Source organism: Echinococcus granulosus (assembly GCF_000524195.1).
Source record: "Echinococcus granulosus chromosome Unknown EG_S00007, whole genome shotgun sequence".
NCBI classification, from domain to species: Eukaryota; Metazoa; Platyhelminthes; class Cestoda; order Cyclophyllidea; family Taeniidae; genus Echinococcus; species Echinococcus granulosus.
Genome location: NW_020170387.1, coordinates 1732156 through 1744557, shown reverse-complemented (window position 1 = coordinate 1744557; position 12402 = coordinate 1732156). Strand labels below are relative to the sequence as shown.

Genomic DNA, 12402 nt, shown 5'->3' with positions numbered 1-12402 from the left:
CAATTGGAATTTTTTAGCGGAACGAATGTCGTCACACCAACTGCAAGTACTACCACCCGCCGAAGCACCACACAGAGGCTGTTCTAAAGCGGGGCGATATGACAAAGAAAAGCTCCACAAGCCAGGGGGCGCAAATGGCGGCTGTGAGTGCTCTTTTTATTCAACCGCCTTTCTAGCGCACAAATCTGTCTGGTGCCTGCACTCGTAGTGGCGCACGTGGAGTGCGAGACTCCTCTCGGTTGTGACAAGCTCACTCCCTTTTTGTCTCTTGCCGCATTTACTCCTAGTGCACTTTGCGCAGATCGGTAGATGACTGTGCCAAACATTGCTTTACTAGGTACTTGCTCACCTTCACATCTAGCAGATGTCAAGCTATTTACATAATGGTTTGATGGGATCACCAAACTACTCTGAAGGAGTAAATTCTTAATCCTGGAAGAAAGAATGCTAACTAATTTAACTCTATCTACAGCAGTCTTCTTTTTACCTTGAATAGGGCAAATTTTCTAAAATAACCGTTATTGCATCACACTATCCTAGTAAAGAGTTTATGGCCTCGAGTCGGTCACATAAATGTTTACCTCTGGTCGGTGTCGATCCGAGCTAACATTTTAGGAGTTAAACAACTACAACCTTAAACAGCTGGTTGATGGCCTTATACCAACAAGGCCGAGCAACGTGCATTAACGTGGGTGTGGAGGAAGAGAACTGGGGCATTCCCTTGCACAGGGATTCCGGATTAGTGGCCGAAAAATAGTAGTACCCTTCTGCGGCTGCACTAACACGTGGATCCACTACATTCCTTGGAGCTTTGCTGCCTCTCACGCACACGCGCGTGCGTGCGGCAGGAAACAGATAGCCCGGTGTTTCTCTCTCCTCTCGCCTTTGTTGTGTGTGCGAGTGAACGCACGCTTGTGTGGCATTATCACCATCATCAACCAGGCATTATGGGCCTCTCCACGTTTGCGAGCTAGTGTCTATGCCTATCGACCTCGATGGCGCGAGCCCTTACGCACCGAAGCACATGCCTTTCACCAATTAGTCTGCGCGCGAGCTTGAACGCTGTCGTGCGCACACATATAAAGCAACGAGATGTGCGCTCATGCATAAACCACGTCTTCCGATGCAACCACAGACATCTCTGGCGGGTCTCTGCTGGCCCAGTGGTGCCATGACCCAGTCGTCTCTCATTCTGAACCCCGCAGCGCAGGCCAGCCCCGCAGTTACCCTCGCGATGCTCGCAGCAATGCGAGGCACTAGTACTCCTAGTGCTACGCTTTACTCGCCTGCCGCCGCCACCTCTATGTACACCGCCCTCCCCGACTCCACCAATTTGGCCTCTCTCATTTCCGGCTACTATCCCTTTTCGGCCTCGGCCTCTTCTAACTCTCCCAACGCCGCCGCCGCTACTAGTGCCTACAACCCCGGTGACGTAAGTGATTTTAACCCTATTTCCGATCCCTCGCATCCTACTAATCTCTGGGTATTGCAAATTTTGATGTGAGTGATGTCTTCCTTGGGATCTCAATCACCGACTTATTTTAGGTTGATATTTCTGACGTTCAGTCGAGCTCACTCAGTCATTCCTAATTGAATTGCACGATGTTACTTCCCTCCTCTTTCCTTATACTCCGCTTCAAAGTAGTCATTCACTCATCATATTCGGCCTGTTTATAGCTTTTTTTGAGTGTACCAAAGCTCTTTTTCGTGTGTAAACCTGCTCGCGACCGACTTGGGTGCCCTTGCTCTGCTTTGTCCACGCATTCTGAGTAGGCGTTGGAACCTTTTTTTGAAAATACGTAGTTGGGTATGTTCCACTTGTTACTCAAATCGATTCAAATAAAGTTATTGTCAGATTGAGCATGCACGAATTGTATGAGCAAGCAGCCCCTGAATAATGCCATGCTCCTCCTCTTCCTCATTGAATAGGCCCTACTACTGCTCATGCCATCATGAATACGGAATATTTGCTGGGTAAGTCGATCCTGCAACATAAACACCCGCAGGCTGCCGCTACGCCACTTGCTACCTACACACACAGTCTCCAGGTCTAGTTGCAGCAGCCGCAGTATAAATCGTATCTCCTTGTATGTGCCCGACTACATCAGTGTATGTAATTAACGCCTGTAAACCGCCTGTTAGCGGCTGATTTTTGCGCGTGTGTATGTCTATACATTAATCTGTTGTCATTTTGACGTATCCGCGTCTTTATCTCACTTCTCTACCACCATCCTTTTCTGCTTTTTCCGCTACTGTTTTTGTTGTCTTTGTCGCTGTTTTCGTTTTATGCCACTCACTCCACTAAATTAAAAGCGTATAACGCTCCTGGTGCGTATCCACTTCCTATTGAAATTGTACGCTTGAATTACCACATCTCATCTACCGTGACACTCATCCAATGCTTTCAATTAATTTTCAAAAAGCATGCTTTTAAACTAAACATACTTTCGAGCTTGACGGCCCTAGTTGTGTTTCGTCGTCAGGATCTGGTATCTTGACATCGAATATGAGCCGAACACTAAGGGGATGATTGAAGTCAGTTGCTTGAAGGTGTCAAAGCCTCGAAGTTCCGTTTTCAATTGATTTAACGATGGAGAGTTCTCATTCCGCTAGTCGTAGTTTGGTTATATGCTTATTCCTTTTATCCAACATTGTAGTACACGTGTATCTTCGTTAAAAATCTTCCGTGCTTAACGCATGAATGTGATTGCAATTTTGCAATGAAACAAAGGTAGTCTTTAAAAATGCATTTGTGCGGGTTAGAGGTGTTGGTTTCACCACCCCATTTCATAAGCAGACTCCTATCCAAGGGTGTTTGTGTGTGCAGTCGCTAATTGATTTAACGTGTGCCGTGGCGTGTGCACGCGTGTGCTTTTGTGGTATGGTATGCTATCGTTCCTGCTGACATTCCTCGCCTCTGGCGATGTTTATCCAACGCCACCTACGTGCGTAAACGCGTCCACACGGGTGTGAGCGTTTGCATGCAAAAATTGTCCGTTTGCCAGCTTTCTCATGGTCACATCTATTGAATGCGATTTTGTATGTGTTTAAGCATGCGGTGGCACCACGATTGCTGCAGGGTTCCTATTGTTATGTTAGTGATTCCCCATAAATTCAACACAAATTTCCAATCCATACAAGAAAGCAGGACATTTTCCATTGCGTCAAAATAGCTCATTTTTGGTCTGCTTGGTATTAGATGTTGTTTACGTTCATTTGCCTATAAATTAATCTTGAAGGTCTAGTGGCGTCCTCTACTTCTCCTGGAAGACTATGTTAGTCCCTTTTTCCACTATATTCGTCTAAAGATTTCTTCTAACTATTTCGTCTCAATCGGAACAAAATTCGGTTCATTTTAAGGCCAAGTTACTCAAATATGGGTCGGTTGTTTTGACCACACGTGTCCTTTGCCGTTTACTTGTATTTTTGGAATGCAGTTACTACTTTAACCTTAGTCGACTAATCCATACGGTATTATTGTTAGTGGACTAGTGTCTCCACCCCTTATTGCCTATTCTTACTTTATTCTTGTCTAGATTCAGTTTGGCAGATTTTGCTTGGTTAAGAGCAATTAAGACTCACGTGCATTTGATCGAACAATGCGACTTAGTTCATCCAACTCTTCGCGCAACCCTAATTTTTAAAACGCTGCACAGTGCTGGGTTAATACGTGTCTGTGGAAGTCTTTCCTCACCATTCTGTGGATTGTTGATTGCTCTAACCTCCGTAATTTGTGCACATTCTGTTCTTTCCTGTTCTTAAAAACCACTGCCATTGTCGCCGCTGGTGTTGCCACCGCCATTGCATGCGTCCCTAGATCCTTACCTCACTACTCACCCGATGAATTTCGGCTTAGCATGGCTAGCTACCTTGGTTTGTCAATTAATCCTACTCATGCTAGTGGCTGGCCTTTCCTTTTCTTCTCTCACTTCTTGCCGTAGTGTCGTGTGCTTTACGAACTACTGCCACCGCCGTTGCTGCTGCTACTGCTGCCACTAGTTTTGAAGCAATATCCTTCCCACTGATCACGTGTGTGTGTGTGTATGTGCGCGTATGTGGCTCGTAACCTCACTCTTTCCCCAGTCTTCAAGCTTGCTCTTCCTACCACACTGAAATCCTTTCATTTTCTTTACGTTGTAACTGCGCAACTCGGCATGCTAGGGCTCCCCGGCACACTGCGAATTTGTCCATCTGCTTACCTTCACGTTCAAAATTCAAAGTTGATCTGTCGAGAATTTACTTTTACACCCATTTGCACGTTGCAGTTATTAGTAGTTGGATGCACCGGAATCAAAGCCCAATGTTATAGCGGAGGTAAAAATGCGTTTTTCATTTCTGGTACAATTGAGGGATACAAAATACTAATCCTGGTGCTTGTTAATTGCATCGTAAGGTTAGGATGGTGTCAATTATCACAACCTGTGTGAAAGATCACGCATGAATTAAAATCACGACCTTAAATAGACCAACTACCTCATATCAAATTCATAGCTGATAAAGCACTTTTCGTTGTTTCCGGTGTGCTAAAAGTCTATGTGTTAATGTTTAAGTGGTTTCCATGTCGTCGAGCGTGTTCTCCTCAAAACTAGTTTTAACAGTCAAATTTCGTCGGTGAATATCAGGATTTGGAAGGTATAGAGTGCGCAATACGGTGCTGGAACTGAAGCATTTTCTTCCATGTACTTTGTTCACTTTCCCCTTGAAAGTGTTTCACTGTATTATTTCATTAACAGTCCTGATTTCCGCACGGTGTACTTATTTACCACATACGGAAATGGCTATACGCTTACTTGAAATCCTTTGTACAAACTTATAATTTTTCAGCAGATCCAACAGTACAGCCTTTCACACTACCTTGTCATGCTGCATGATCCACACGCTAGTCAATGAAATTTGTGGTGTTTACACGCGCATACTTACGCTTCTACTTCTGACCGGTTGCATTGCATTTGAGTTTACATGAATGGATAGGTACTTGGATTCCTAATGTGAGGGTCTGTTTTCTTTACACGCCTTGACATAGAGTGTGCCAATCAATCAGTCGCTACCTGTAGAATCAAATCGGATCTCAGGGGGAACTGTCGGGGAAACTTCGTGTCAACTCTAATGCAGTAATCATTGCTTTTAACGGAAAGAGGTGGATTAGGTGTGGTGCCGCTGTTGTTTATGCTGTTTGCCATTGCGAGCACTTTGTGTTCCATAATATTTTGGCGCGTCTTCTCGCGCTAGCATGATTCACGTGGCGCGTACACACCTGCCATCATTCACCTAAGATCACTTGCACCAACATCTCCAACGCCTACTTATTTCCTCAACCATCCACCTCATAATAATAGTGATAATGATAATATCTTCACATTTCCACTCATCGTAGTGTTCTGCATCACCACCTCTCAATTCTTCCTCAATACTTATGTATCCTGGCCTCATTCCACTTTCCTTCCTCCCTCGCCCACCCACCTACACGTGCGCGCCCTCCCGCCTTCCGGTCCGCCTAGTTTTGTGAGTACGTACGTGTGTGTGTGTGCATCCACGGCTTTTGCCCGTGCTACTACACAGCCGTTGCTCGCCACATCCGACTCAATTCCCTTGCCACCGCCACGCGGTGGTCCCCTCCCCTTTCATCTGCGCCCCACCATCTCTGGTGCCCATTTTAGATCCTTCCCGGTGGGGCGTCTGCGACCACTTCACTCTTCCCGCCCGGTGGGCCGGTGAGCCCCGCAACCTACGCCGCCGCCGTCGCCGCAGTGAATGCCAGTCGACAAGCCGCAGCCATCCAGCCGCCGCCACCACCGTCATCACAACCGCCGATTTCAGTCTCAAGGAGCGGTGAGGATTTAGCTTCCTCAGCCTCTGGTCGCAAGCGTGAGGCTCCGGGTGATAAAGATGCTCAAACGGTAGGTGTTTTCTTGCGTGGTGGTGATCTTGCGTGATTCTCAAGTCCGTGTAATTGGTCGCACTGAAGTGCAGCATAATTGAGTTCTGCTTATCAAATTAAATGCGCATAGTGTTCGCATCCACGGCTGGTTTATCACTGTTGTTTGTGTTTTATTGTGCAAAGTTTATGGGTATTTTGCAACTCAGCATCGCTTAATTGACCAACCTCCGCTTAGCTAGTTGAGTAATTTGTCACAAAACTTCTCACAGAGCAAACAGGTGGTTTTAGAGGTCTCCATTGCCATTGGTACTTCACGCATCTAAACCCGACAAGCACAATAATCGAGTAAAGGGCATTTCTGCCATTGAAATGGTTGCTAACTTTGTAGGCATTTTACAGCTTGACTTTTCGAGCTAACTCAGCCTACCCTATCAGTCGCGTTCAGTACAAACCTTATGTGGCGTGGTTTTGACGTATTGTAGAACATGCCAACGAAGCGCATTCATACTACAAACGAAGATATCACAAATAGCAGCAGCACAGCCGTGAATCGTGCATCACAGGTTCCCACTCAGCCGCAGCTAGCGAGCACACTGGCATTTAACACTTGGCTGCAGCAGCAACAACAACAGCAGCACCAACTTTCTTCGCCGCCTCCACCTTCACTTCCGACGGCCACTTCCCCCACCGTTGCGCTGCAGGCAGCAGCCCTCATGCGTTTGCAACAACAACAGCAACAGCAATGGGCCGCCATGGCTGCCGGCTACGGATCACTCACCGGTTTCGCACCCAACTCGGCGGCAGCAGTCGCCGCCGCTGCTGCTGCCGCTGCCTACTCCAATCCCACCGCTCTCTTCGATCCGCGTGAGTCACTACCTCTGGTGTTTTTCAATAGCAGTTCCAAATTTTCCAATAGCATAGGGTGCTAGCGACACGTGAGTTTATAGCAGGCTATCGAAGTGGACATTACTATGGTGTGCTGCTTTACACCAGTGAGTGGTTGATCAAAGGACAAGCACGTGTGTGTGTGTGTGTGTGGATAGGTTAGCATTGCTAAAAATCCCAACGTTCATGATGTGATGGTCACACAAACTACATTAAGGAATGGCTGGCGGTGTCCCCCTTTTCACTTTTCCCGTAAGAACCTGGTTTATTTTATTATCTCTCCACATTTAGCAAACGCTAGCGGCATCCAGATAATTTCCATAAACTTGAGAGTTCTCTCGTAGTGCTGCTTGCGTTCGATTTAAGGTAGTTAGTCTACCTACTTGTCTACCAAATAGGTCGCACTGTACTTAAAATTTGTCCATGCACTCAATTTTTTTGGCTGGTATAGTGTGGATACACATCCCCTTTTCAGCTTGACTAGCTTAGAATAAGGCATCTTTAGAAATGTTTGTTGAGATGCTGTGGAAACCCAGCACCTTGTGATAACTAAAATGATATTTGTAGCGCACCAAACCGAAATACGTGATTTTCTTCTTATACTAAACTACAATCATGGCCTGCGATATGAGTAAACTGACTAGTAATTGAGAGACGTGTTGTGGTGTTTTCAAATCATTGAACGTAATTAACCGACGCTATTTTACGAAGAAATTACCACGCATGCTTGTTTAACGAATACTCTTTTCTGGGTTTGGTTTACTTTGTTTATTGAATTAGGGAAATGGTTCAGCGTTCCAGTTTACTTTCCGGTTTTTTCAATGATATAGTGACTTTCCAGTCGGCCAGCCTGACTGCCAACCCATACGCCTCGAATCTGCTGCAAAGCCAAACACTGCTCACCAATGTGGCCTACATTAACGATGAAGGGCAGGTTAGTTTTCTCTGAAAACCCAAACATTTTTGCTGAATTTACTACTGCTTGCTTGTGAATGCCAATCCATAGGGCTTATGAAGGAATCAGGAATTATTTATCGAGATATTTGGGTAATGTGCTGAATTCAAGGCAGTCTTTTGGTGACCTGTAGTCTGTGTCTACCCATTTTATTATTGGTATTTCTCTGATTTTCAGAAGTTTAGGAGTTACTGTTGAGATAACCTTCAATTGGGAGACCAGCCCTTTTACTTGGCTCAGCCTGATTGAACTACTTATTACTGCATAGGAAATCACGAACTTTCCGAGGTAAAGTAGGCTCCTCAAATCCCAAACGAGTAATAAATTAGTCTAAATTTTAACTACTGAACAAGTTAGTTGGACGGATGAGAATTTCAGTGTGACTTTTTGGCCTTGTTAACTAAAGTCAGAGTCGCTTACTCAAAAAACGACTTTCTGCAGATTCTTATCCACGCACCTATCAATCGGTGGCAAGCGGCTACCACAGTAGTGAATCACCTGATTTGGTGACTTCTTTTCACTTCAACATCCAACGTGCTGAACCACTTTGAAATACATTTGATTGGCAGAAGGTATTAGGTACTAGCACAAGAGCCTTGTCACGTTGACTCCTTTGGTAGCAAGCGCTGTTCTTCGTGACCTTTCCCTTAACGGTTGTTATAAATTGGCATAAACTGCAGGTGCCTTTTCTTCAACAGTCGAATTTTGAAATTGGTTGATTGTTGTTTGGCTTTGTGGGCCAGTGATGGTTCCACACTTCGCGAATGTATTCATCCAAACCTGATGTCTTTATAAAGGTGGTAATTGTTTTTACGCTCTATGGCGTGGTGAAATTATCAGTTGCTACAAACTGAGGTCATTGTACAATTGCGTGGCAGTCTGGTTTTGCATACTTTAGTGGTTTTTAACTTCGGAGTAGAGAATTTTTATGTTCACTCCCATTTTACATTAACTTTAATCTTTAGCTTCTCGAAAGTCTTCCAATCTGTCGCGATTTTAAAGCTGGGAAGTGTCACAGGAACACGGAGTGCCGTTACGTTCATCTCATCGATGGTGAGTCCCCCTCCGTCAATGTGGTCATTCTATTCGTTTCGATAGCTGCTTCTCGATGCCTCTTGGTGCGTCTGCGCACAATCCCTTTAAAACATTAGGGGAACGCCTTTACGCGCCGAGAATAGGATACTTGAGCCGATGAGTTAGTACACTGCATTCCCCCTTGACATCGCTTGGACTGGGTACCCAAGACGCTTTTTAAACGTTAACTCTCTGTTGCAAATCTCGAATGGCCCATAGTTTCACGGTTGGAATCACCTCAAATTCCCTTGTTTTAGGTATGTGTGAGCAGTGTGTCTTGGTTTGAATAGTGGGTTGAAATTCCTACGTTGTATATCCTCACTTTTTGTGTATTCGCACCAAGCGTGTAAGACGATTGTCGCTTGTTAGCTCATGTTCAGTTTGTTCTGAGGTAATGTTTCGGCTGGAATAGTTTTGGTGTTTTAAAGGCAGAATTTTATACATTGCTAAACTATGCAAGGTTCGTCTATTCTCCCGTATGTAGCGACTTGATTGTATCAATTGCAGAAAATGTCGAGGTCAACCAGGGTCGGGTGACCGTGTGTCGAGACGCTGCGAAAGGTCGGTGCACTCGGATTCCCTGCAAGTACTACCACATCCCACTTCTTGCTATCTCGGCCAGCCGTTCTCTAGCACTGAACTCGGCCCTCTCGGCCGCAGTAGCTGCAAATGCCTTCAACAGCACCGCTGCGGGCGCTGTCGCTGCCTCACCGGGAACGACAGCTGCCTCTTCATCGTCACTCACTAACGGAAGCTCCAACATCCCTCCTCCGCCCCACCCACCTTCCACTTCTACGTCACTATGATGGAGAGCCATTGACATCATCATCACTCGTCGATTTAATTTCGTCGACCAAGGGACTCAAATTTTTAATTTTTTGTAGTACATGAAGAGTATTTAAACACCTACGTAAATAGACATGAGTAAACATTATAGAAGGTGACGTTCAGTTTTGGGAGATTGGTGAGCCAGCTTTCTCTAATCTGGGTCATACCTGAAAATTGTCCAGAGTTGATGGCAAAACAGGCGACACTTAGCAGAACGCAAACATGGGGTATATCAGAGTCCGGTGCAGAGGTCCGCGCTTTTGTGCGTTACCTTACCATAGGATTCCAGCTGTTGTGTTGGGTGCATTTGAAAAAGCAAATGAACTAAGTTAGAATATCTCACCACCAAATAAGTGGAAGGTGAATGTTTAACCACGGCATAATCATATGGAAATTGTATGAGACTAGGCTTTTTTGTCCTAGTTACCGGTGCTCGGGCCATTCAGTGGATTTAACTTTACTCGGCGCTTTTATTACTAGCTTGAATTGTTCATCGCTCTAATCTCATGCTCTCCAAGATTTGGTGATTTTTTCACCGAACCATTTGCGCTAAGGCGTCGTCCCGTTCTGGAGCCCATTGGTTTCATTCGCCCATGGTGAACACTTTAAAAACCTTGGACGGTGTCATCATGTGGACTAATTTTGGGCACTTCTTCGTAGGATTATCTACTCTCATTTGCCTAGTTCTCTTATTTGTGTAATCTCGGATAAGCGGCCCTTTTCAAATCACCGTTTTGGCCATTACAGGTTGTGAGGTCAAAATTTTTTTCCGCCACGCTTTGGGTATATAAACTATGACCTCCACCCAATTGGGACAGTTTTGGTAATGTCATTGAAGAACAATAAAAGTGATGATAATGAATAGCCGATGGGTCGAATGTTTCAAAACCTTTGTGAGCATCAGTGTAGTTTGTGAGTGAGGAATGATGGGCGAGTGCCACTAATAATCGGACTTTGTAGCTTTAATAGTAGGCCATGTCAACCCTAGGAACCTGGAGGCAGAGGCTTTAGCCTCTCCTAAATTGTAGTGCAGTGAATGGTGTTAGGTTATGCGTCATTTTTGCAGGGCTTTTGTGAAGACGATACCTACCCCCTTCTGCACCCTTACTGTCAGATATTGACTCACAATATTATCGTGCTTTGGCAACACTATCAAAATTGTCACCGTGGTGGGGATTACCTGGGATTCAACTTCGTCAACTAGCTACTCATCGTCATCTCAATGCGCTGGTGGCTCTGCTAAGTAATTCGTCAGCCGTTATAGAGCCATTTGATACACCATTGAGGCAAGATACTCAAATAAATTGATTCAATACCGAAACCGATAGGAATTTCGGGTAATCACTTCTTAACAGGGAGGGTTTATGGACGGAGACAGTTTGGATAGCGGGCTTAGGTAACTATCTCCCAATTAGCGGAATAGCATCTAACGTTTGGCCACTCAACCTGCATTTTCCACTGCGACCGAAGTTTGGGTGGATTCTGCCAGGATTCTCATCCCCTTAAGCAGGGCTGACAGTAGCCTCTGGGTTTCAAATCAATAGATTCTTTTTTTTTTCAAATGGTAAATGCTCTGTGTTGGGAATGCCTGCGACCTTGAGAAACATTCCTATTTCAATTATCTAGACATTTCTATGTTAATGGGTAAGTCCCAGATATCGTAGAAAGTTGCGCTTGCCATTGTTTTCCTCTTAATGCGCTGGTACTACGTTTGGATGCACCTTAAATGTGCTAATGCTCACTACAAAGTCACTTGAATGTTGTAAATAGGCGAGAATGAAATCCCTTAATCTCAGCATCGTCCATTAGTCGGCCAACTGTCACGTATGCATGCATATTATCACCTTGCTTACTAATGTTCGCTGACAAGTAGAGACATCTGTATCGAAGTTTTGTCTACTGTTCCGCTTGGTAGCTGAATAGAATCCGAGCTCACGCTCATTAACACTAGTTCATGGCGCTATGGCCCTGGTTTCTCTTGTTTATTACCTCACTTCTGTTTCCTCCCCACGTCGATCAAAAATACATTTAATCACTGCAGTGTTGGTGATTACTAGGGTAGTAGTAGATTACCACTTTAAGAAAACTGCATGAAAAGATGCAAATCAATTTTCTGCTTAGAATTAGTTCACTCTTTGGATCGCAATGATGTTCACACTAAGGAGCTTCGAAATCGTTAATGATACGGCTTCATTATCATCCATCTTTATGACCGCGAAATATTAATGTCCTGTGAACACATCAAACGAAGTTTATGGTTAATACTGACTAACTTTATGGAACACCAACCATTTAAAAGTGTAGCAATTTCACTGTTCGCGCACATGTGTTGCATAACCAACTTGCTATTCGCTTCTAATCGGCTCACAGAGATTGGTTAGGGGAAGAGGTCTATCGAACTGAACCAATGTAAATCTTAGATACCACATGAGCCCCAGAAGAAAGGTTTGAAGCCATCTTCATCCATGAATAGCATCAGTCGTGTTTACGCAAGGCACAGTGGCTAACCTCTGAGGGCAATTAACGACCTAAATGCCAATCTCTAACGCAACCCTGTTCACTCTGCATTTTTAACTTTGATATGATTTAGTTCTCTTACCTCCTTATTGTCACTAAATTTTCACCAAGAGGGCTATTAAGATTCGCAGTAAAATTCTCTGCTTCACGTTGTATTCCCACTCTGCACTGATTGGTGCAAAATGTGGAATACAATCTGGTGTGAGTGATGTAGAAGTTTTGAATGGGAATTTTTAGTGGATCATCTACCAAATAGCAAGACATT

General features: G+C 44.7%; 1 protein-coding gene across 1 annotated transcript; it reads left to right on the top strand. All coding sequences in view use genetic code 11, as the record gives it.

Annotated features, from left to right (window-relative positions):
• Positions 1-1171: 1171 nt before the first annotated feature.
• On the top strand, positions 1172-9598 carry EGR_01886 (Muscleblind-like protein; the record flags this gene model as incomplete). Its single annotated transcript, XM_024491135.1, has 6 exons — positions 1172-1432; positions 5658-5897; positions 6361-6759; positions 7605-7697; positions 8684-8771; positions 9300-9598. The coding sequence occupies 6 exons, from the start codon at positions 1172-1174 to the stop codon at positions 9596-9598; spliced, it is 1380 nt and encodes a 459-aa protein (XP_024354591.1).
• Positions 9599-12402: the final 2804 nt, after the last annotated feature.